Source organism: Chrysochloris asiatica, unplaced genomic scaffold (assembly GCF_000296735.1).
Source record: "Chrysochloris asiatica unplaced genomic scaffold, ChrAsi1.0 scaffold00071, whole genome shotgun sequence".
Lineage (NCBI taxonomy): Eukaryota > Metazoa > Chordata > Mammalia > Afrosoricida > Chrysochloridae > Chrysochloris > Chrysochloris asiatica.
The window spans coordinates 11,115,629-11,142,714 of record NW_006408589.1 but is presented as its reverse complement, the minus strand read 5'-3'; the positions used below and the strand labels follow the sequence as shown (position 1 = coordinate 11,142,714).

At 42.8% G+C, this 27,086-nt stretch overlaps 1 protein-coding gene across 1 annotated transcript in view; it reads right to left on the bottom strand.

The window, feature by feature from the left end:
- The window catches only part of SLIT3 (slit homolog 3 (Drosophila)), a 939,392-nt gene that overhangs the window by 747,783 nt on the left and 164,523 nt on the right, over positions 1-27,086 (bottom strand). The window contains exon 4 of the mRNA XM_006864834.1: positions 23,721-23,792. Within this exon, the coding sequence (XP_006864896.1) occupies positions 23,721-23,792 (72 nt within the window). The remainder of the gene's footprint in view (positions 1-23,720; positions 23,793-27,086) is intronic.

Genomic DNA, 27,086 nt, shown 5'->3' with positions numbered 1-27,086 from the left:
AGTGAGTCTTCACAGACAAGGAGGAGCTGAGCCTCAAAGGCTACACTGCATTGTTGGCTGCAGTTGAATTGCCCCCCACTCGCGTAGTGGTTACGAATCGGGCTGCGAACCTTAAGGTCAGCGGTTCGAAACTACCAGTCGCTCCGCGGGAGAAAGATGAGGCTTTCTACTCCCGTAAAGATTTACACCCTCGGAAACCCTGTACAGGGTCGCTATGGGTCGGAACCGACTCGATGGCACTTAACAACAACAACAACAACAACATGACAACTCCACACACAAGGCAGTGAAATGCTGTTCAGTTCTGTGCCTTCTTCATGATTGGCTACAGCTCAGGCCATTGTGATCCATACAGTTTCCATGTGCTGATTTTCTGACATAGATCACCAAATCTTTGTTGAAACTTGCTCAGCATCATAGCAACAGCAGCTAATGTTTAGTGAATACCAGGTTCTGTACTTAATGGTCTACAAGCATTACTTCATCTAATTTGTGCAATAATCTTCTGACTTTGAACTCTCATTCTTAAGAACATACATCACAGTCTCTAGACTCGTATAGGCCTTGAAAGAGAGGGTAGGACATTCCAAGTAGGGGAGATGGTCGAGAGCAAAAGTATGACAGGAAGATATAATAAATGTGTGTGGGGAGGGTAAGGTGCTCTGGTGGATTAAACATGGGCTGCTAACTGCAAGGTCAGCAGTTCAAATCCACTAGCCACTCCTCAAGAGAAAGATGAGGCTGTCTGCTCTTATAAAGATACATACTCTCAGAAATCCAAGGAAGCAGCTCTACTGTCTCTATCTTGTTGTTGTGAAGTGCTGTCGAGTCAGTTCCGACTCAGAAACCCTGTATAGAGTTTCCAAGGAGCAGCTGGTGAGTGTGAAAAGCCAACCCTGTGGTTCAAATCAACCTAGCGGTCTAGAGTTTTATTCAACAATGCCACACCAGGACTCTATTCTATAGTGTGGCTATAAATTGGAATGAATTTAATGGTAGTGGGTCAGTGGGAGTGATGAGAAAGGGGAAAGTGAGTGTGTGGCATGGGTTTTCCTGGTGTTTTTGTGCTTAGTGTAAGTGTCCAACACAAGCTTCCAGAGGTTGCAGCATTCTCCAGGCTGGTATACCAGTTCCTCAGAAAACAGACTTCAGTGAACCGTGGGCCCCCTTTCCAGAAGGTGCTCAGATTAGACTGCTCCCCAGAGGAGCAGGGTTGCAGAGCTGGAAAGGTCCCTATCTCCAAGATGGTACACAGCCCACCATATGGATGCATGAATATTTGTTTCTTTGGGAAAGGTACTGAGTGGTAGCAGACCTCCACCTCCTAGGACTCAGCTGGGAAGAATTCACTGCACCCTTGAAGGAAAACAGCATGGGGTGAGAATGAAGACTGGATTCAGGTGGAGATTTGGTGGCCACCTGACCAGAACACCTAAGGGTCCTACAGCTAGTCTCTGCCCCTGGGCCCAGAGGGATCCCCCAGAGATAGAGTCTAAGAGAACATATTGGGAGTACTGATGAGGAGATGGAAGAGGACTAAGAAGTTTAAACAGGATGGGGGAGATGGGAGAGGAGGAAGAGGTATTGGGGGCCAGTAGTAGAATTCTCACCTTCCGTGAAAGAGATAAGGTTTGCATGTTGCTATGGGTAATCTACTTCAAAAATCAACTAGTGATACCCTATGGATCATAATACTCAGATTCACCACTGATCATGTGGATGGAGCAAGACTGGCAGCGTTTAGTCCATTGTGTATGGGGTTACCTTGAGTTGGAGCCAACTCGAAGGCAGCAAACAATGAAAACAGGTGTGGAGGGAAAATGCCACTTTTCTTCTACCAAATTAGGGAAACTTTCAGAGGTGTTAAGAAAGCCTCTGAAATGTTTCCTAAACTTGGTGGAAGGAAGGACCCCAAGAGGGACCTGGCAAAGTATCAGGAACAGGAGTAAGAAGGCTCTCAAGGGCCATGTTGAGATTGCAACTAATTGTAGCCTCAGAGTCACCAATTTGGACTGACCAACCTTTGGTCCCTTTTAATTACCACGGGGCTTCTATGGGATGCTGAACTGACCTCAGGTATTTCTATTGAGATCTTTTTATGGCCCCTTTTCCTAAGAATTGACAAAGTTAAATGAAAAATAAAGTTTGATACTCATATTTTTTCCAAATTTGCTCCATGAAACATCAGTTCTATAAAACTTAAGGTTCACCAAATACTCCATGAACATAGATAGATTCCATAGTCAAAAACATTTTGATTTCCAACTATTTTCACCTTTTGGAAATTTATAGCGCACATTAACATAGCAAAGGCTCTTAAAAGTCCTATAATAAAGAAGCATTCCATACAACTAATAGCTTCTAAATGTATTTGACCAGGATTTTGTTGTTGTTGTTGTTAAGTGCCCTCGAGTTGGCTGTGACCCATAGCAACCCTGTACAGGATTTCCAAGAAGAGGCTGGTGAGCTTGAACCACCGACCTTGTGGTTCAAACTGACTTTACAGTCCACCACATTAACCCATAGCACCACATTAGGACTCCACTTTGACCAGGATTCTTGTTGTTATTAAGTGCCATTGAGTCAGTTCTGACCCACAGCAACCCTGTATAGGATTTCCGAGCAGCAGCTGGTGAACTTGAACTGGTAATCTTGTGGTTCAAACCAACTTTGTAGTCTAGCGCATTAACCTACAGTGCCACACCAGGACTCCACTTGGACCAGGATAGCATACACTTTATATTGAACCCCTATTAGGATAGAACAAACACACTTTGGGAAATGAAAATGTAAACATTTTAGAAGTTACTGCTATCCTCAGGCTTGACTAGTTCAGAAGTCATGAATTCCATAAACCACCTCTGCCCTATAGCAACTACTTCCCACTGATTCATTTCTTTCCCAGTGTTGGTATTACAGCCCTGTACTGAAGCCTGTGAAGGGGGCAGTAGTGGATCGGTGATAGAATTCTCACCTTCTGTGCTCAAGACTTGGGTTCAACTCCTGGCCAATGCATTTCATGCACAGTCACTACTCAAATGTTAGTGGAGACTTGCATGTTGCTGTGACTCTTTTTGTTTCAGCAAAGCTTTTAGACTAAGCAAGACTAGGAAGAAAGGCCTGGTGATCTAGTTCCAAAATTCAACCAATAAAAATTCTATGGATCACAAGGTTATGCTCCTGTTGGCATGAGTCAGGACCCACTGCATAACAGTCAACAACAATAACAACAACAAACTCTGTGACTAAAATATAAAGAGATAATTCCCCACCTACAAGTAACTCACTGTCTACTGGGGAAGGCAAACCATGCACCAGTCTTGCAGTAACAGTTTGCCCAGGTGCCTGGGGCCAAAATAAATCTATTCTCATAAATAAAGCTAGTGGGGTCAGGGAGGCCTTCCTAGAGGAGGTGAGATGAGAGCTGAGATTTGAAGAGTAGGTTTAGTAGGATGTGAAAGGATATATAACATGGTGTAAAAATGCAGAAGAAAAACAAAATTGGGTGAATTTTTGAACTACAAAAAACTAGATATGGCAGGATCAACTGGGGGTGTATAGAGAAGTGGCAGAAACTAAAGGGAGACGGAGAACAAAACCTAAAATTTCCATCAAGTCCCCTGCATTCACCCAAAGTTCTCCTATGCTTTAAGGTATCCTGTCCCTGTGCTTGATGAGTTTGCATCCTATTTTCACATTATTTCCCCAGCTGGAAAATGTCACTGTTCTAAGGTTGGCAGTCACCCCTCTGACTGAAGCCTGACATCCCTTCCATCACATTAAATGCCCCTTTTTTGTCTCCCTCCCTGGTGGTGCTGTAGGATTAGCTCTAGACTACTAACCACAAGGTAGACAGTTCAAACCAACAAGTTGCTCTGCAGGAGAAAGATGAGAAAGGAAGGGCCTGGGAATTAAATTGCAAAGAACTCCAGACATGTCTCTGGGCTTGAAGAAGGCTGGTGGTGGCAGTGGTGGTGGTGGTGGTGGTGATGGTGGTGTGCTGTTGAGTGGGTTCACTGCATAGGGTTTCTGAGGCTGTAAATTGTTATAGAAGCAGAAGCCTAGTGTTCTGGATAGAAGGCTGATCCTGATGATTGGCATGCTTCATAGCCAGAGCTCCTCCAGGCTGAGGAATGACCCAGGACCCATCCCCCTTCCTCCCAGTAACAGAAGGTAGTAAGTACATGGCCCCAACTGAACTAACTATATATAGTCCTAGGGTTTGGCTGCAGCGACTGGTCCAGGGAGAACCAGTTCAGGGCAAGTGCATCTGACTCCAGGCAATTCCAACGCCTGCAGAACTGCTTTTAGGAGCTGAATAGAGCGAAGGCTGTCTTTCCACCACGGCTGCCGCTGAGCCGTTGTCCTCCACATCCCCCAGAAGGAGGCCAAATGGACTATGCTTTCTCTCCAGAAACTGGCACTACACAGGCAGCAAAGGGTATGGAAAAGGAATAAGCTTTTTATCACCTGAGCCGCCTTCTCATTGGTTTTCCATTGCTACATGATACACATTTTCCCAAGATGATAAAGTTCTCTTGGACCTGCTCTGCTCTCAACCCCCCAGCCAGTGTGAATAGAAGAAAACAAGACCCTCTCACTTGTTCTCTTGCTGCAGTGTTTTCTGTGAGTTGGCTGCTCACATGTCTCCTTTCAACAGCCCTTCTGTGACAAGAGGCAAAGTCTAGATAAATCTTATTCCATTGCCAATGCCCACTTCTTCTTGAGAAGCAGAGAGTTTTAGCTGGAAGAACACAGACTTTCCCACTCCAGAGTCTCAGTTTTCCCTTCTGTCAAATGGGTTGATAATACCTATTATGTCACAGTATTGATGGGAGAAGTCACAATGAACCCAATGCAGAAAGGCTATAGAGTGATAACCAACCATACTTCTTCTTGCTTGTTATTAAGTGTCATTGAGTTGATTCTGACTAATAGTGACCCTGTATAGGGTTTCCAAGAAGTGACTGGTGGGTTTGAACCATAGAGCCTGTGGTTAGCAGTCCAGTGCTTATCCTACAGTACATCACTCCCTTTCAAGTTCACATGTCCTGGGATAGAATTTTTTTAAAGAAGAAAGGAGGGAAGTGAATTAAATCAATCTCTCTATTTCCATATAACATGTTTGTTGATGGCTCCTCTGGTAGAGTAGTGTTGGCAAACTTTTTCTGTAAAGGGCTGTATAGTAAATTTTTTTGGCTTTGGGAACTTTAAGGTCTCTGTCATAGATGCAATGTTAGATAGTTGTAGCTGTGTTGCAAACAGCTTTACAGGCTTATGGGTTAAGACTATTTGATTTATGTATAACGCATAATTATGATCCAATCCCCATAAAGCTTATGATACTAAAAACTTGAGGTACACACAATGGTTGGTAATAACAAGCAGGTACTACTTTGCCATGTGCACCAAGGCATTATTATTACTGTATTATCATGTTAGAGAGGAGTCCTGGTGTGGCACTGTAGGATAAGCACTGGACTATCAGTTTGAACCGAAAGGTCAGCGATTCAAACCTACTAGCAATTCCTCAGAAACCTTAGACAGGGTTGCTATGAGCTGGACCGGACTAGACTTCGATGGTGCTTAACAAGTATGTTAAAAATGACTTAGTGTATCTGGAAGTGGTTTAATTTTTTTTTTTTTTTTAATGCATGGGAAGGTGCACTCTAAATTATACAAAGACAAAAATTGGACTAAGTGACATTAGAGAAGGCACCCTGGTGGCATAGTGGTTAAAGTGCTTGGTTGTGAATCACAAGGGTGGCAGTTTGAACCTACCAGCTGCTCCACAGGAGAAAGATGTACCAATCTACTTCTGTAAATAAAACCTTAGAAACTCTGGGGGATGTTTGACTCTCTTCTATAAGATCACTCTGAGTTGGAATCCGACAGCAGTGGATTTGTTTTGTTTTTGTTTTTAAGCTTTGCTATTGTGAATTGAGTGAAGGTTTACAGACAAGATCATCAGTTTAACATTGAACAGATCACACACTTTGTTTCATCTCAATGAATACAATCCCCTCCTTGTAACAATCACTATCTTACTTCCTGTGGTTCCCCATTTAGATGTTATAGTTTACAAATGATACAAAGCAAAAATATTTGATACACACATACAAACCAAACAATATTCATTTAAATGTCCAAAGGACGCATTCTGCCAGTGGTACTCCTGCCCACAGGCACACAGCCTTACACAGTCCATGGACCTAGAGCCCGCAGCTGCTCTGTCTCTCCACTGGCTCTGCTGTTGGGGACTTTTCTACGTAGGGATCTCAGATTCCACTCATGCTTCTTGATGGTCCTGGGAGCAGTAGGCTTTTGAATGTTAGGTACAAACTGTATGGAGTTGTTCTGATTTCCATACAAATTCAACATAACGAGGGATTATTTAAAAAGAGAACTCTTTGTAATCCAGAGATTACCTATATTTACAAAAACAGGTAGCAGTGTGCTGGATCTGGCCTGGAAGCCGTAGTCTGTCCACCCTGCCTTAGGCATTTAAAGGGTTAGAGCTACAGAAGAGCATCCCTTGACATGCACCCTCTTAGAAATCCACTCAGAGACACAAAGACCATACAAGCAGTTTCTGCCTTTGAGAAGCTAGAGGTTTAGATTTATAGACATGACAATTTGTTTCACATAATTCTGTCAGTAATTACACCAACTTCCACCAGCAGCCATTAGGTAAATGATATGGCCCTTTCCCCTGAGTAATATTTCCCCCCACTGAAATAAATGGAGGGTGTACTTCTCTCCCATAAGTTAAGCACATTATTTGCCTCATCACACAAGGCAAATGCAGTAGCTCGGAGCTATTAGTCTATCACTGTAGCGATCAGACGGCCAGGAGCCAGAAGTAATTTACAACAGGGAAGTAAACAGGGCTCCAGATAAATAAATAAGAGACCCTGGCTGGTCTGGGGCCTGAAAAGATTAAGTAATGAGAGTATCTAGCGAGAGATTTAGTGCTAAGCAAGCTAGGACCAGAACAGCCTCCCATGGAGGAATCAAATTATATCATTGGGAAGAGATATTATTGAAGTCCCTCATGCTGAGCAGGGAAATCAGAGCTTCTTAGGAGGGGGCACTTCCATCATTAGCATAGCAATTTAGGGCTCCACACTGAAGTCTGGCTAATTAGAAGCAGGTAAATGAGTAATCTATAGCAGGTAAGCAGGATGAGATGACCCTACCCACTAGGAAAACCTGATCAGCATCTCAGTGATTGTTGGATTGTGACAGGCTGAGTTATTTTATTCTTTGAAGGATAAACGTACAGACTCAGTGTAAGAGACGTGTCAAGGAACTAACTGGGATGGTGGTGGTGGTGGTCATGTGCCGTGGAGTCGGTTCCGACTCATAGCGACCCCATACAGGGTTTCCGAGGCTGTATATCTTTATAGGAGCGGAACACCTCCTCTTTCTCCCGCGGAACAGCTGGTAGTTTTGAACTGCTGACCTTGAAGTTAGCAGCCCGATTTGTAACCACAACGCTAACATAGCTCCTTATAAGAAAGAAAAATGCTGCTACTACAGATTCAAAGCTGACTTAATATTTTCTAATTTCTGAAATTCCTGTTGTTAGCTGCATTCAAGTATGCCCCCAATGAGTGACGACCCATGTACAATGAAACAAAACACTGCTCATTCCAACATAATTCCCATGATCAGTTGAGCTTCAGGCCATTGTGATCTAGAGGGGTCTTCACTGGCTGATTTTCAGAAACAGAACCCCAGGCCTTTCTTCCTAGTCTGTCTTAATCTAGAAGCTCTGCAGAAACCTGTTCACCATCATAGCAACACACAAACCTCCACTGACATACGGGTAGGTGGTGGCTGCACATGAGGTGCACTGGCTGGGAATCAAACTTAGATCTCCCACATGAAGGTGAGATGCCATTACTGAACCATTACTGCCTCTTCTGCAATGTCTAGAAGGTGGATATTCAAATGTGTAAACTCTAAAAGATTCTCCATCACCTCCACTCCAAGGTTTCTCTTCCCTTCCTTTGACCGTACCAGTGTTTTCCCAATATCTGGATGTTAACCTCAGGGAGTCTACCTTTACTCCTTCCTCTGGATCACCAATTATGTTGATTCTTTCTTTGCAAAGGTTCTCTTCTGAAGTTGTTCTTGCCTCTCCTTTGCTCAAGCAAACCATGAAGGCAGTCATATGATTTACACTAGAAAAAAATTCTTATTTTTTCCATCAAGTCTTTTGTCAGTATCAGCTCTTCCAAAGATCAATATCCCTTTTATAAGTACTCCCCAAGCCAGCCTGGCCACTGGAAGCATCAATCCTTGACTCCTTGAGAGTCCACACTCCTTCTTACCTGGTTGCCTTTCCCTGACAGCTCATAGAAAAGCATGGCCAAGGTAAGAAAGCTGCTGAGACCTCCCCTGCAGCACCAGGCCTGAAATTCAAGCACCAGGGTTTGTGAATCCTCCTGGACTGCTCTGTGCCTCTGCTTCTCCAATTGTAAAATTGGGCCGCTTTGGCCTGCAAGTTCTGAAAGGTGCCATTTGGCTCTAGAATTCTATGATTCTATAAAAATGATGCCTTATATCACCAGAGGGGTTGTTGTGAAGACAAGAGTTAATACAGAATTTAGCACAGAATAGAGAAGCAAATCTATGTGGTCAGACATTCTTCCATCTGTCTTCAGATGAACCAGTAAGACACAAAAATTCCTGTGATGTATTTCCTCCCAAACCAAACCCACTGCTGCCAACTGGCAGAGTAGAATTGCCCCACAGGATTTTCAAGGCTGTAATCTGCACACTGTGCTTGGCTGCAAAGTCAGTTTGAACCACAAAGTAGGTGGTTCCAGCTCACCAGCTGCTCCTCGGAAATGCTATACAGGGTCACTACAAGTCAAAACCAACTAGACTACACTTAACAACAACAATCTGTACAGATACAGAAAATATCATGATAAACAGAGAAAAGATTTAAGTTGTCAAAGATTTCATTTTGCTCAGATCCACAATCAACCTCATGGAACTCAAATGATATCTTATATTAGACAAATCTGCTGCAAGACTTCTTTCTGGTGTTAAAGATCAAAGATGTTAGTTTGAGAACTAGTTTGGTACATTTAACCAAAGCAATGGTATTTTCAATTGCCTCATATGCATGTGGAAGTTGAGACAATGAATAAGAAAGACCTTAGAAGAACTGACGCATTTGAATTGTGATGTTTGTGAAGAATATTGAAAGTACCATGGACTGCCAGAATAACCAACAAATCTGTCTTGGACGAAGCACAATCAGAATGCTTCTTAGAAGCTAGGATGGTGAGACTTTGTGTCTCATACTTTGGACATGTTGTTTGGAAAGACCAGTCTTTGGAGAAGGACATCATGCTTGGAAAAAAGAGTCAGCAAAAAAGAGAAAGACCCCCAACAAAATGGACTGACACAGTGTCAGCAGCAACAGGCTCAAACATAACAACTGTGAGGTTGGCACTGTATTGTTGTGCATAGGGTCACTATGAGAGGGAACCGATTTGACTGCATCTAACATCAACAACAACCTCTACAGAAGTGCACTGCCACATCTTTCTCCCAAGGAGTGGCTGCTGAATTAGAGCCACCAACCTTTCCATTAGCAGCTGAGCATAGAACAACCAGGTTTTCTTTCATTTTCATCCTTTGCTTTTAGTCTCCTTTCACTGACTGGCATTACCACCTGTTCTGGATTGAACTGTAATCCCATTTAGAGACAGGATTTTCTGTGTTATGTTAATGAAGTCATTATCAATGTGGGGTATATCTTAAAAGTAATGACTTGAGCTATGAAAAGAGCAGAATTGAGGAGTCAATACAAATAAGGGAAAGAGACATGCCAGGTGAGATCCTCAAGGAACCCCGAGCACCAAAATTATAGAAGCTGAGGAAACAGGAACACCAGGGTGATGTAATTGAGTAACCAAGGGCAACAGGGTTGCAGAAGCCAAGGAACCAGGGTTGCAGAAGCTAGCATTTGGGTTTTCCCCTAGAGCAGACAGAAAGAGCCATTCCCTAGAGCCAGTGCCCTGAATTCAGAATTCTGGCCTCCTAAATTCTGTTCTTTAAGACCACCTACTTGTGATCTTTCTGTAACAGAAACTAAGAAAATTTCAGGTTTTTTTTCTTTGTTTCCATTGGATCATCCCTTTTATCCGCCCATCTAATACGTCTTCACTGAAAAAACCAACTTCTCTCTCCCTGAACTTGTGGAATTAAAGGTGACAATTAAAAGTTCTCTTACCAGACGCCTCTCTCATCACAGGGACAGCAAAGTGAGTGCTGGAAGTCTCAATTCTACAATACAGGGTGAGTGATGGGATGGTCCAGTATTGTGTGAAGGTGGGAGAAGCTCACATTGGGAAGAGAAGGGGAAATAAGGTGTAAGTTGATCTCGTGGCTTTATACAACAGCAACCCAGAATCTCAGAGTTTGTTGGGAAATATTAATATTTTGAAGTTTCAGTGTGGTTCCAGTTCAATTATTTTAAAAGATATGGTTCATTTCAGGTTTGGACTAATTCACTATTTGCCTTTCAAACAACTGTTGGTTTAGATATCAGATCAAAATAATTTGGAGGTTTAGGTCAATGTTTAGAAAGTTAGTGTAATTTATCCTTTTGTCTTTATTAAACTTTTTTTTTTTTTTTCAAACTAAGAACTGCTTTTTGTTAGACTCCCCACAGGTTGTGTGTGGTGTGTGTGTATGTGTGTGTGTGTGTTTTAAGGCTTCACTGAGCTGAAACTTCCAGTAGCTAGCCATCCTTTTGTATGCTCACTAGCCACCCTGGTGTGGCACTATAGGCTAAGCACTGGACTGCTAACCACAAGATTGGCGGTTCAAAACTGTCTGCTGCTCCTCAGAAACCTTATACAGGGTTGTTATGATTCAGAACCAACTTGAAGGCTCATAGCAACAACAGAAGTTGAAAATCAACCAGGCCTAGAGCTAAAGCAAGTACAGTTTACCTTTGCATTTCATTGTATCGCAGAATATTATCCCCAAATGTTTTCCATAAGCATCAAACCAGTATTTCACTGTTGTTGTTTTTAAGTGCCTTTGTTGCTAAGTCAGTTCTGACTCATTATGATGCTGTAAAGGGTTTCCAAGAAGTGACTGGTGAGCTTGAACCATAGACCCTGTGGTTCAAACTGGCCTTGCAGTCCAGTACATTAACCCACAGTGCCACACCAGCATTTCCCTAAGAGGCTCTTAGTCTTGGCTACTGGCTGGGCAATGCTAGTAGAGGATGTTGGCATGGACCCTTTCTTTCTTTATTGGGAGAGCCTCAGTTGGAGTGTGAAATCCAGTCCCCTCAGCTGGCTCTAGAAATCAGCGGTCTTCATGCTGCCTGTCCTCATGGCTGGCCCACCTGAGTGTGGATGGATCATCCCTGAAAGGCCCTCTGAGAACCAAAGAAAAGTGTCTTCTGATGTTTGACCCCGGGTAATTTGTCTCATGAAGAGTAGAAGAAGGAGCCTGAGCAATGGAAACCTGCCTGTTAGTGTTCTCCTCACTCTTGTATGTGCTGTGTGAGTGTGTATGTGTGTGAGTGTGCATGTGCATGTGTGCATCATTATACACTTGCAGTGCAATGAGGAGAGAGCTCAAGTTTGGAAAAAATGGTGTCTCTGACCACAGAATGAGGTGAAGAGCAGACTTTGGTGAAGCCATGTTCCTTTCTCTTTCACTCAGTTATAGAACATTTTCCCAGTGCCCACTATAGGCACTAGGTACAGTTACAGAGCCAACAAGCCAACAAAATTCCTGTCCTCGGGGAGTTTATGTTGTACGAGGGGGCAGCCATGTTAAACCAAAAGGGAAGAATATGCTCAGCATTTCTCAAGCTGAGGGAACTGAAGAAAAGATTCAAAGCTCAACTTGCGGTATTGAAGGATTCCATAGGAAAATGATTAAATGATGCAGAAAGCACGAAAAGAAGATGGAAGGAATACACAGAGTCACTGTACCAAAAAGAAATGGCCGATGTTCAACCATTTCAAGAGGTAGTATATGATCAAGAGCCAATGATCCTGAAGGAGGAAGTCCAAGGTGAATCAAAGGTATTGGCAAAGAACCGGGAATTTATGAAACACAAATTAAAATCTTTAAACAAACTGAGGCGGCACTGGAGGCATTCACTCATCTATGCCAAGAAATTTGGAAGACAGCTACCTGGCCAAATGACTGGAAGAGATCCATATTTGTGCTCATTCCAAAGAAAGGTGACGCAACAGAATGTGGAAATCATCAGACAGTATCATTGATATCCCATGCGAGTAAAATCTTGCTAAAGTTAATACCAAAACAGCTGCAACCATACATTGACAGAGAACTTCCAGAGGTTCAAGTTAGTTTCAGAAGAGGACATGGAACATGGGATATCATTGTTGATGTCAGATTGATCTTGGCTGAAAGTAAAGAATATCAGGAAGATGATTACCTATGCTTTATTGTCTATGCAAAGACTTCCAATTGTGTGTATCATGACAAGCTATGGACAACATTACAAAATATATGCATCCCGGAACACTTGATTGTGCTCATGAGGAACCTGTACTTAGATCAAGAGACAGTTGGTTGAACAACTTGGTTTAAAATCAGGAAAGGTGTACACCAGACTTGTATTCTTTCACCATACTTATTCAGTCTTTATGCTGAGCAAATAATCTGAGAAGTTGGACTATATGAAAGAAAATGTGGCATCAAGATTTAAGAAAGACACATTAACAACCTGCAATAAGCAGATGATACAACCTTGATTGATGAAAGCAAAGAGGACTTAAAATCCTTACTGGTGAAAATCAAAGACTACAGCCTTCCATATGGGTTGACTCTTAATGTAAAGAAAACAAAAATCCTCACCACTTGACCAATAAACAACATTTTTATCAAAGGAGAAAAGATTGAAGTTGTCAAGGACTTCGTTCTTCTTGCATCAACCATCAACACTCATGGAAGCAGCAGTCAAGAAACCAAAGAACGTATTGCATTAGACAAATTCGCTGCACAAGATCTCTTTAAAGTATTCAAGATCAAAGATGTCAGTTTGAGGACTAAGGTGTGCCTGACCCAAGCCATAGTATGTTCAATAATCTCATATGCAGGTGAAAGATGGACAGTGAATAAGGAAGACCATAGAAGAACTGATGCATTTGAATTATGGTGTTGGAGTAAAATATTAAAAGTACCATGGCCTGCCAAAAGAACAAACCAGACTTGTCTCTCATAACTGTGGACATATTATCAGGAGACCAGACCTTGGAAAATGTTATCATGTATGGTAAAGTGGAGGGTTGGAAAAAAAGAAAGACACCAAATGAGATGGATTGGCATAATGGTGGCAGGGATGGGCTCAGGCCTAGGACTGGGCAGTTTGTCCATTTGCTCTAAATGAGCAAAAGGATTTCAGGTAATGATAACGTTATGAAGAAAAAAAACCTGGTAAAGAAGGGGGCAGACTTTAAACACGGTGGTCAGCAAAGGTCTGGTCTCTCTAAGGTCTCTCTAATGTTTGAACTGAGGCTTAAATTTCAAAAAGGACATGGCCATGCCGACATCTGGTGTCATCGTGTTCCAGACAGAGGAAACAGCAAGGCCAAGGTCCCAATGTGAGTTGGGGGCAACAGGAAAAAGACTCCTGACTGTAGTGTGATACTGTGGGGAGGGAGAGTCACCTGGGCTGGCATCAGGAAGAATGAGGGCAAGAGTTATCTAAAGAAAAGATGAAGTCATTGTAATATTGAATTAGAGAGGTGACCAGATCTGATTGATTGTAAAGATGATCATGGTTGCCGAGACACATGAGCAGGAAGATAGTGAGGAGGTCTTGGAATCATCTAATAAGTGATGATGGCTTGCTTGTACTGGGCAGATGGCTTTAGACACAGAAGGGAATCGATACATCAGTAATACACAATGAAAGTAGACTGACAAGTCCTACCAGAGCACCACCAGATCATGTCAACGACTCTCCACTCGAAAGTGGCACCCAGCCCAGTCTTTCCTGGCCTCATTACGCCTAATAATCTCCCATCCTTCACTCTAATTTAAATAAAGGAATGAAAAGAGGATCTGCAGAAGCCATTAGCAAAGGAAACCAAAGCAGCTATTTCTTAAGGTAATTTTGTTCAAAGGGAAGCAGTGGTTAACAAACTTCTGGTCTTCATTGTAAAATGGAATGAAAAGTCCCCCTGAAGGTCTCTGGTAGAAGCCCAATTTGTGTACCTATCTTCTAGGGAGAAAGAAGAAAAGCTTTCTCTGGAGACCAGGAAACATTTACAATAATAAACTACTACTGCAGACACAAATTTCCTACTACTAAACTATGCACCCAAAACACCAATGAAAAGCCCAGGAGGCAAAGAGCCTCCCCATCACCACCACACTGTCACCTTTCCAACCCCTGATATTTATCACAGCGATACTCACTAATTTGAGCTAGCTGAACAGTAAGTATTTTGCACTAAATTGAAATTATATCTGTATTTTGATCCATCAGCCTGGAAAACATTTCCATGTACTGCATTGGGATTCTCCTAAAGAAAGACAGTTTTATGTGCATATGTGTGGTATATTTACATGTATGCATGTATGCTTTTGACAAAAAAAAGAGAAGTAGAGATGGAGAGCTGTTGGTGGTAGTTCTGTGGTAGAATTTTCGCTTTCTAACCCACCAGGCTCTCAGCAGGAAAAAGATGAGACTGTCTGACAGTCTCAGAAATCCTAAGAAGCAGTTCTACTCTGTCCTATAGGGTGCCTATGAGTTGGAATTGACTCAGTGGAAGCAGGGTTTTTTGCATGGGGTACGTGGAGTCCTGGTGTGGTGCTGCAGGATAAGCACTCAACTGCCAGGTTTGCAGTTCAAACTCACCGGCTGCTCCTTGGAAACCCTAAGCAGGGTCACTATGGGTCAGAACCAACTCAACGGCACTTAGCAGCAGTAACAACAAGTGTGAGACCCAGGTTCCATTCCCGATCAATGTACCACACGCACAGTGAAGTCTTACACGCTGCTATGCTGCTGAACAAGTTTCAGTAGAGTGTCTAGACCCAGAGGGACTAGGAAGAAAAGTCAGATAATCTGCTTCAGTAAATTAATCAATGAAAACTCCCTGGATCTCTACCTGATTATGGGATGATATAGGACTGGGCAACATTTCATTCCACTGTACATGGTGTCACCATGAGTCAGGGTCCACAGAAGCCAACAACAATAAAAGAAACAGAACGGTAGAGAGGTGGAGACCTAGAGATACATCAAGGGGGTTATTTCAGGTGATGATATTAATAAAATGGACGATCCAGTATGTATTCTATCTGTATCACGGCAACAGATTTTCATTTAAAAAAATTTATTGAATCAGAGCATCTTGATTCACAGCTTAGAATTTCATAAATCCTAAATGAAATGAGGTGGAGATGGAGAAGATCAGTCTTGGGTTACCTCTAACCCATTCAGAAATCTAATTTTGACCTCCAAAAGTAAAGAATTTTCCTTCATTTGGAGAAGTGTTGGCGTAAGTCTATGTAGATTGCAATCAAAAACGGACTTGTTCACTAAAATTCAAGTTCAGCATCCACAACACAGCAATGGGAGTGCAAATTATCAGTTCAATAACTGGGTACTCCACGTAGCTGATGTTGGGGAGTTTGGAGCCATACAGCAGGCAGTCCTAATCAAGGGGAAGCCATCTTCCAAACATGCTTCATCACCACAAGTAGGGTGATGAGAATTAGAGAAGGAATGAAGGGGAAAAAGAAAGAACACGAATAAAGCATTGAAATATTATTCTAAACCATGAATCAAAATCTCAGGTCCAGCACACCAAATTCAGGCAAGGAGCATGAAATTTACTTAAACTTCTCCATTTCTATTTGCTTTGGATAGTCCTGTGTTATCATAGTTTTGCTGTTGTTAATATTGTATCAACACTTTCATTACAAGCTTCAGTCTCCAGAAGTCTGTAAATCTTACAATCTGACAAATGAAACTTAATGTTCAAAATCCAGGATAGGGAGCCCATAAGAAAGAAAGCCAAAAGAGAGACCAATTTAGACTTTTTATGTATGTATGATTTGAAATTATGCTTGAATTGGGGGCATCCAATTAAAACTCTATCTGCTCCGTGGAGAGACTCCCAAATGTTGGTTGAAAATGAGAGATGATTAGACTCTTTAGAAATGTTTCTGTTTATGCTGTATGTAGTTCAAGAGCAAAAATGTAGCAATTATTAGATGTGGGTACATTTGTATTATTCAGACAATTGGAGAATGTGTGTTTGGGGTCTGCCCACCTCAAAAGGCTAACATTTTTCTATATACAATGTAGTTATTTCCCTGACATTTTCAATTCCTTTAAGAGTTTCTAACTACAGATATGGAGAATGAGGATTCCTCAGTGGGGTTAAAGGCTGGCCTCAGAGTCTTCCTCTCCAAACGGACTGTGTTGCTGCTGGAGAGCAGAGACTGTATGTGAATGTGCCGGTGATGGTCATCACAGAGCCTGCCCAGGTTGGCTGTTGGCTGCCTCTACCACGTGCCACAGAGTGCTGAGAGTAGCACATGGAATTGTGCAGGGAAGGACCTGGCTGTCAAGGTTCCAACTCTGCAGGTGGGTTCCAGCCAAGGAAGTCTGAGAAGGAGCCAGGTGGCAAGAAGCCCATACTCACACCCTCTGGGCCCAGATTAGACCTTTTTTTTTTTTCCTTTTTCATTCTGTACTCAGCATCTCAACCAGCAGCACATTGGAATGGCGCATACACACACACACACACACACACACACACACAGAGAGTAGGTGTTCAATAAATGTGTTAAGTTATCTCTGGTTGCCTAGTTTTCTTCCTAGGAACTGGGCAGAAATGTCACCCACAGGGAATTGACTGAGTTCCAGGCATCAGCTGGGTGTTTGTTTAGTTTTCCATTTCCCCAACCCCACTATTTTTATATACAGCAAAGAGAATGCACCAACATATGAATGCTTTTGGCTGAATGTGAGAGGAATTGAACTCTTCTTGCCATAAATTGTTGATTCCACTGCCAGAGCTAAGATTCTGGGAGTTTTTGAAAGCCCTCGCATATATAACCTCCTGTCTCTGCATTCTTCCTTTTTTCTGTAGCAACTTAGTTGGCCCCAGGGTTTCAACGTTATCACTGATGGAGCAATGTTGTTGGTCAAAGGTTGGTTGACTTTCTTCAAGGGTGGCTTTTCTTACCCAGCTTCATGGCACGGCTTGAGAATGATTAACACTGTGCACACATCTTCAGAAAACCATCCTGGAACCCCCACCAAGAAAACCAGCAAAAACCCTTACCTTCGAACCAAAGAAAATACTAAATCCATGAAATCACTTAAGCCACCCTTCCAAAGAAGAGGGAGACTTAAAATGTTTTATGCAGCAACCTATAAGAAACTCATTTTGTGGGATGTTTCACATTCCAGCCCATGGTTTATTCCCCCATATATCCCTGCTAGTAATATCAAACAGATGTGGCAAAGAAGCCTGTGCAGAATTGTAAAAATTACAAGCATATTCTGTAATTCCAAAGCATTGTAAAGTCACAGTTTGGTTTTCTTGATTTCTTTCTTTCAAATAATAATAATAATAATAAATTTTAAAACAATTTCCAAGCTGGCACAATATTCTCAGGATAATTCTTGCCTGGTCACTTTAGAAAATCTCTTCTGTTGGCCTGAAGGGCTAAAGAAGTTTTAAATGGGAAGCCCAACTCAATTTTTGATAAATTGTAGGGAATTTATAAAGGTCTACTTGCAAGTGTTTATTTTTCAGTCTATACATTTTTCTCGTTTAATGTTTCAATTCTTAAGACCCTAGATCTCAGATAGGAGCATATGCTTATATGTAAATACAAATAACAAACGTCAAAAGTTTCTATCACTTATTTCTCTTTCCTCTTTTGTGGTGTCTTTCAGCAGAGAAGGCACAAGACAGAGTAGAAATAAGACAGTGAGTTGGTAACGTGAAGAATGTAATCAGTGTTATTGAGTTGTACATGCGAACACAGAATTGTTGAATTGGTGAAGGTTTTGTTTTGTATATTTTCACCACAACTAAAAACAAATCAAGGGGTTTGGAGTCAGAAAATCCTGGGCTTTTTCTTGGTAAATTAAACTCCTTAAGCCTCAGTTTCCTCACCTATGTGGTGGGGAAGCTTGTAAGGACTGAAGGAGATAGCTTATGTATAAATTACTCAGCACAAAGAAGTACTTCTTGTTGTTGTTAAGTGCCCTGAAGTCAGTTCAGACTCATAGCATCCCTGTTAAGAGTTTCTGAGGAGTGGCTGGTGGGTTCAAACTGCCAGCTTTGCAGTTAGCAGTCCAGTGCTTATCCTACAGTGCCACACCAGAACTCCACTGTAATTTTTTTGTTGTTTTTAAGCTTTTATTGTGAATTGAGTGATAGTTTACATGAGAGAACATCGGTTTTACACTTGTTTCACTGCTATGATTACAATCTTTTCCTTGCATTATCATTCAACAGTATTTGCTTCCATTCCCTCTGGTTTTTTGTGTGTTTTTTTTGTGGGGGAGGGGGTGGGAAGATGTACATAAAAACACTCAGAAATATCTAATCATTTAAACAACCAAAGGACACATTCTGTAAGCCTGTCTCCTGGCCGCCAGCACACAGCCTTTCTCTTTCCATGAGTCTAGAGTTCTCAAGTGCTCTCTCTCTCCATGTCCTCACCTCTGCCTCAATCTCTGGTGTTGCTGCTTCTCTAGATAAGAACTCTGTCGTATTTAACAAATGTTTGGTTTCTTTCTTGCTCCCATGCATAAAGTAATTGGGCTATACAAGATCCATGTTCTGAAAGTATGTCGAATGGGAACATACACCAAAATCAACTAGCATGTCAATTACACCAAAATCAACTAGGATGTCAATTAAAAGTGCTGAAGCCAGTTCCATCCCAGATATGCTGTTGTTGTGAAGTGCCTTCGAGTCTCTTCCAACCCATAGCAACCATGAATAGGGTTTCCGAGGAGCAGCTGGTGAGCTTGAGCTGCTAACCTTGTGGTTCAAAGTGACTTTACAGCCCAGCACATGAACCCACAGCACCACACCAGGACTCCATCCCAGATATAATGAACCAGAATTCCTGGTTGGATGGCCCGGGATACAACATTTAACCAACCAACCCATGTCTGTATGGTTCCAGAGTCTCCATTTCTTCCTCTTGTATGAGGTTGCCTCAAAGAGATCTTAGATCACCTTTCTGAAAGAAGGTTCCAGTTTACTGGGGAACAAAGAAGATGACACAGCTGTGATAAAAGTAGAAAATGGTCAATGACATAGAAGAGGTACAAATGAGCAGAAATGAAAGATTGGAGAAGGGATCCTTCATTACAAGTACATTATTTCATTAGAAACTGAATTCTTAATCTCTCCGGTAGTGTAGCTGGTGCACCATAACCCAGTTCGAGGGCTACATTGTTGTTGTTGTTAAGTGCCATTGAGTCGGTTCCCACCCATAGAGACCCATACGGTTTCCGAGGAGCAGCTGGTGAGCTTGAACCATCAACCTTGCAGTTCAAACATCTTTGCTGTCTGGCACATTAACCCACAGTGCCGCACTGGCTGGCCACATTTTAGTTTTCAGCTGTGTGGGAATTACTACCTTCCCAGAGCTCTTGCAACTTCACTGACCCAAGTGAGCACCAGAGGTTTAACCCCAGTGGAATTTTTGAAAAGCCGCCAAATGCCATGTAGAATTGATTGAAGACTAACAGGAGGCCCTGCACTTAATTTTAAGCCATTATTTTGTGAACTCTTTGCACCTGAATCCAGGACAGGTGGACCAAAAGGACCTCAGTGATTTCCTCATCTTCCTATGATGAAGGCAAACTCATACCAAACAGTTGTGAACCACTGCCTCCCTCACCCCCCACCCCCCCTCACTCAAAGCTCTCTAATCTGATGAAGGCTGTTAATCTCCTTTTCACCTTGCCTTGTGCTCCTTCTAGACAATTTCTGGCAACATTAACCAATTAACCTCCAAATAACCAGAAATTCTTCACTACCTCTCCCTTTCCAAGCACGGGAAACAAAAATCTGAAAGGGTACATGACAGGAGAGATCAATAGTCTATGGATCTTATAAGAGATCATGAGTCCCTTCCTGTCTTAATGAGACAACTGAGGCCCAGAGAGCGGAAATGACATACTCAGGGTCATCTATCTTATGAGTGGCAGAGCGAGTATGACGTTCTTCACACTACTCACTCCACTGCTTTGCTAAGTTTTATGCTGTGAGTCTTCTACTCTTACTTACTACCATGTGTCGGGGACCCGCCTCGACATAGGGGCTCGGTTCACGAGGGGATACAACCATGTCCCTTATTACCAGAGATGGAGAGCACTATATATGAAGAGTCCTAATGACATCACTGAAGGAGCTCTGGTAGCGTAGTGGTTACGAATTGGGCTGCGAACCTCAAGGTCAGCAGTTCAAAACTACCAGCTGCTCCGCGGTAGAACGATAAGGCTTTCTGCTCCCATAAAGATTTACAGCCTCGGACACCCTGTTCAGGGTTGCTATAGGTCGGAACCGACTCGACGGCACTTAACAACAACATCACTGAGATCCTGCATCTAGTTGTGTCCAAAGGCATAACTACCACTGGACTTTTCTATTCCATGAGCCACTATATCTCCTGTTTAGGTTACGTTAACTTCTGTCTCATTTCTATCCCCTTGCTAGTTAGTAATATTATGATAGCATGTTGTTGTTGTTGGCTGCTATCAATTTGGTCTCTGAGTCATGACAACCCCAACCATAACAGAACTGAACTTTGTGGTCCATAGGGTTTTTTCACAAGTAAATCACCACAAAAATGTTTTCCTTTGCTCTTCACTATGTGAAACGTGCCGTATTACTAGAAAATAGCTTTTCTGAAAAGTAGTCTTTGGAAAACGATTGAATGTTGAATTTTGGTCTCTAGGTCTAATAAGAACAAGAGAGTCCAGAATTGTTGCTTCTCCCCCATGGTACACCAGGGAGTAGTCATCCACGCAGTGTCCACATTTAGCATTACCAGAAAAATGCCTGTTGAGATGCAGTGCTCTTTTAAAACACAGCCAGTGGCCTATGTGTACACACTCATGATTGCACAGTTATTGATTTCTAATTTGTACCCTGCTTACTTTCAAAAAGGCCCTGGAGTGGCTGACAAAATAAGACAAAGATACAATAGGGCCATTAAGAAAAATCAAAGATCAAGCCCAGAGAGAAAAAAAAAGGATTGCTGATTATAGCTCAAACTTGAGTTAATATAGTTGCTTCAATGAAAAAATATATATTTTTAGCTCTCAGCCTTTTGAAAGCTATTCAGCAATTGCTGTGATGGGGTACCCTTCATGTCTGCAACCTAACATATTGCCCAGAGGTCAGACTGGAACAAGATCTCAGGCAAAGCTAACTGAATGACAGAATGAATAAGTGAAGGACAAAAGAACTAAGACTTCCCAAGAGCACTGTTATATCCATAAGTCTGCCTCAGTCATTTATTCATCCATCCATTCAATGGTCATTGACTGTTTTCCTACATTGTGCCAAGCTGGGGCTATGGAGAAAAACAGATACTAACATGAATCAAACACAGTTCCTGACTTCAAGATCGCAGCTCTCTGGTTTGAAGCAAAAGCTCCATGTGCTTTATCTCAGTACCCATAGCAGAGCCTAAGCTCTTCATGCCTCCCAGAAAAAGGAGATCAGGAGCAGAGATAATGAAGATCAGAATAGCAATCATCAATTTTGGGATCGCATGTATGCAGCAATTGAAACCTTATAAGATAAACACACACACCCTTCTACTATAGGATACTTACTTCAGTAGATAGAACTATTGCAGGGGTGTAGTTGTTGCCCATTTACTGATGAGGATATTTAGGCACACACCAGGAAAGTGGCTTTCCGAATCTCTCTTGGCTAGAAAGTGGCAGTTAAGACACAATTCAGCTGCCAGGGCCTGGCTGCCAGTATCTCAGAGACCTCTTATTGCAGACTGGAAGTCCATCTCTGCTTGGATCAAGACCACCCTTGCACAACATTGGGCATCACCAGATGACCATGGTGTTGCGATGAGGCCACAACTTCCATGAGCAAGTACCGGCCCACCTGGAATCCTATAGCAACCAGACCACTCAGCTCCTACCTACTCAATGTTGTCCAGCAAGCCAAGCCCCACAGACACCTTTTTGTTGCCTAGATACTGATACTGAAATTCCAGATGACTAGCATACCATCGGCATTGTTTCATTAAGTGCAGGTGGGAAAGATTGAATTGTAATGCTAGGCTGAGCAACAGCCATTACGTGAGCATTTAAGGAATGGGAAACACAGGGCAGGGGAAGTTAAAAACCAGGGTGGTTTCCCCATATGCCTATTTGATATTGTTTACTCAGCTCTGCTGAGAATTCAGGCCTGCAGAACCTCACTCTACCCACCACCTGTATACCTACCAGGATGGAACCAGACTGGAAGAGCGGAAGATGGGGCATATCCTTTCACCCTTTAGCAACGTCAGCTAAGTTAACTGAATGAGAGAATTTGAGTACAGAGCAAGAGGAGACCTTGACAAAACACAGGTATGTCTTAGAGAAGGCGAGTAAGGCCACGGCACCACTTGAACATCACCCAGCCCTCTCCTGTTGTTCCAGCAAAATGCCCTTTTAAAGTACATTTGTGTATGTATGTGTGTGTGTGTGTGTGTGTGTATTCCTAATTCAGAATTCATTCTTAGGGGAACATGCTGACATGTGTTTTACATTTCCCGATTTATCCCAGGGGCTACATGCATTGTTTGACTGCGTAAGTAGGTATTAAAGACAGCCATTGGAAATGAGCATGGTGGCCACAACCTTGGAGCCTCACCAGCAATGTTAGATGCTTACCAGCCAGGCTACAAATCTTACTGCCTAAATTCTAGGCAGTCAGACCATGTGCCACTCATCACTCTGCAAGTCAAGCCTTGGGCAACCTGGTTCACCCCAGGATCTACGTTAGTCACTGCCAGCAGGACGTTTAGGTTCAAAATCATAGATCTGTTCACTCTCAATAATTAGCATGTTCCTAACACCCATAATACATGAATCACAATCTCCAAGCAGACATGCATCTCTAGCCCTTGAAATTCCACACTCTCACACTGAATAAAGGCTCTTCCCTCCTCATTATAGCCTGGACTATTGTAGAAGATAAAGCAGAAGTCAAAGTGTTTTTGTTTTGTTTTTATCCCCCTTTTCCCATAAAATCATATACCACAGAGCCAAGTTTCCATGACTGGCGGGCAAAGATCAGGAGTTGGTCCAGACAGCAAGGTGGTGAGTTAAATGCTTACTCCAAACCAATGCTCTCTGGGACTATTGGCAATCTCTTGCTAATAAACTCACCTTAAATCCACACTCAGGGTATTTCAGAGTCTAGTAAAATGGAAAAATTTCCTCTCTCCTTGCAACCTGAAACCACTAGCCCTCATTGTCCATCCTGGAGGTGTGTGTGGGAAGTTTCTTCATTTTCCTCCAATTCCATTCCATTCTACTGGCATACCATGTCAAAGCCCTCCTCCATGTCTCCATGCCAGGTTCCACTGGCACGGAGTGGCACACACAAAGACAACCACATTTCCACATCACCAAAGCAATGCAAGGCACAAGGCAGAGAACACAAGTCAACTTTACTTACAGTCTGGTGAGCTTCGGGGTGCTCTGGAAAAGCAATTCTGGAAGGACTTGGAGTTTATTCTTATTCAGGCGCCTAAAGATGGAAAAAAGAATGAAAGGATGTCAGGGGGACATTAAATGGGATCAAATATAATCACAGGCATCACTTCAATCAATCAATCAATCAACAGGTATTAAAAGACGCTCTAGATCTTTCAACGTGGAATGCTCAACACGTGTTAAGGTATACATATGCTGATTTCACAGAACTTAGGTTGAGGATATGGGGCAAAGACCACTTATAAGCAAAAACACAGAAAGCATGATGTTACCTGCCCCCACCTCAATCCAGAGTCCAGGACAGACATCACTAATTGATCACAGTGTCCTCTCCCGCAAAGCCCTTATGAGGATTTAAAACTTCTCTCACTGTGTGTTCCTGGCAGCTGTTACAACCTGATAGAACTGAAATGCAAAATGGGCCCCTTAAAACATAAATAAAGGACCAGAGAGAATACTCCCAATCCTAAAAGCAAAGGTAGTGATGGCAGGTAGCAGTGACTACAGTAACAGAGAAGATAGTGAGGAAGATCGTCAAGGCTTGAGGAGCCAAGAGGAATTCCTGTCACCCTGGCTCTTTGTACTAGGGCGGGCCTCATAGTGACTTCATGCATCATTGGCATTTTTGCCTTCAAGAGCACATTCTTCCATAAGAGAATATTTTAAAGTATATTTTACCACCGTGTAGTTATAAAAAGGGCTGTTAATATTGGTAGGATTATTGCCTTCCACGTGGGAGGCCCATGTTTGATTCTGTGTTACTGCAGCTCACATGCAATCATCAATTGCCACTGGAGACTGGTGTGTTACTAGGATGCTAAACAGGTTTCAGTGGCACTTCCAGACAAAGACACCTAAGAAGAAAGGCCTGGCTATCTATATTTGAAAATCAGTCAATTAAAACCCTATGGATCATAATGGTCTGATTCATAACCAATCATAGGAATGACATGGGACAGGCACTGTATCTTCTGTTGTACATGGGATTGTCGAAGTTGGGGACTAACACCACTACCACCAGCAGCAGCAACAATGTATATTATATCGATTTTCTCAAATGAACCCAATAACTGGTTGCCATCAAGTTGATTCCAAATCACAGAGGCATTATGGGACAGAGTAGAACTACTGTCCCGTAGGGTTTCCAAGGCTGTAGTTTTTACAGAAGCCCAACGCCAGATCTTTCTTTCCCTTGTAAAGTAGTTGGTGGGTTTGAACAGCTGACCATTTGGGTTAGTTAGCAGCTGAGCTCTTAACCACTGTGCCACCAGGACCCCTTTATCAAGCTAAAAGTTCACAGTTCTTCTAATTTTAAAAGAAACTTAAAATATTTTGTGGGCTCTTAAAAGCATTATGGGGGCATGGTTGCTCTGGACTACTAACCACAAGGTTGGTGGCTCGAGTTCTACAGACACTGCTTAGGAGAAAGATTGACAGCCTCAGAAACCCTATACAGCGTCGCTATGAGTTGTAATCAACTGGATGACACTTAACAACAAAAGTATTATGGGCCCAGGGCATGGTGTCCACTTTGCTGCTAGTAGAGAAGTCAGCCCTGGTTTAGGGACCATGGTCTATGCATGGGGAAGCTTCTGAGGTGACTTGAGGTAAAACTCTGCCCCAAAGAGATGTCCCATATTGAGTGGTGGCCAATAGACCTAATCAGTCTCTCCTGAGAATGTTCAATACTAAACATCCACAGAGAATTAGACCTGAGTTTCCCAAACACACTGAGCCACTGTTGTTATCTCCATGAACGCTGTTCCCCTGAGAGTAACTGTTAGTCCAAGATGGAGACCCATTTCCGTGCTGGCTCCTGTGCCCTTGTCCTAGCAATAAATCCCCAATGCCAGTGGAGATCTGAATGGCTCTCTGTCAGGCATCTTTAAATTGCTGAATCAGGGACAAGGGAGGGTGGACAAGTTCTCACCTCTCATACTGGTAGACCGAGCCAGTGTATCTCAGTCACAGTCACTACCCTGTCTGGGGACGCTCCATGCTGCTAGGATGCTGAACGGAGTTCAGAGGTGGTGCTGCAGGACCAGCACTCGACTGCAATGTTGGAGGTTCAAACTCACCAGCTGCTCCTCAGAAACCCAACATGAGGTCAACTATGAGTTGAAACCGACTCAACAGCACTTAAGAACTACAAGTCCAATTGCCTGCCAAGCACTGTGCTAAGTGCTGAATGAGCAAGATCCCAACTCCAGAACGACCAGAAGCAGTCATTTCATTATCCTCCTCTCACAGATAGAGAGATTGATTCTTGGAGAAGATGAAGAAATCCCCCTAAGGTCACCGTGTAAAGAAGCAGTAGAGGCAGGATTTGAATTCAGGTTGTCTGACCGCAGAGCCCTGGTTTTGAATCATTATGTTCCTCAAAGCCTTTCAATAACACCAGCTCCTTCCTCCCACTTTCCCTTTCTTTGCCTCTTTTCATCCAGGATTGCCAACCCCTCTACCCCAACTCTGACAATGAGGCACTCTGAGTAAATTTTCCCTCCCTGCAAGAGCTCTCCTGAAGGCCTAAGACAAGAATTGGGTCTCTATGTGGGGGTGTCTGGAACCACCCTCTATTGTCACAGCTGTACAAAGACTGGCAGGAGTTACACTCAGACAACTGACTCCAGCCCACCACTGCCGGCAGTGGGAAGAGTGGTTAGTGTGCTAAGAGCCCTAGACCAGAGTTGAAGCTAAAAATAAAACTAGCTTGGCTAGGAAGGGAAGGAATCATTTCCAATTCTTTGCCAGTATTTGTTGCTGGACAAAAATAAAAACACAACCAAATTTAGCCAATTGTGCTGTGACTGTTCCTTCACAAACCCTGAATGGGAGACCCAGAGCAGACTGGTTGGGCTCAGCTCCCACCAGACTCTGGGCCTCTCTCCTCCTCTGCTTGGGGAACCAAATGCTTGTTCTCATATCAGGAAGAGCTCAAAACTATATCTTATTTCCTGCTCATAACATGATTTATTCATGTTTATTTTGTAACCAAGCCCCTTCCAAAGTACATGAAGGCACCAATCCACAGAAGGTGCACTTACTAAGTGGCTGATGTGAAAGTAACACCTGGAGAGTAAACACACTGCTCTCCATGGCACACTCCAGGACTCGTGCTATCTGCTGCTTTGTCACCTGGGCCCACCAGAGATAGAGACCTGATGCCTGGCTGGAGAACAGGACTGAATGGACCCCACAGAGGAAAGACTCCTAGAAGGTCAGGAATTGGCAAGTGGGCCTGGCCAACAATGAGAACAAGTCCACATTAGATGCCCTCTTTCTCTTTAAGATAGAAACCCATCTGATTTCTTCCTGGGGCAGCAGATAA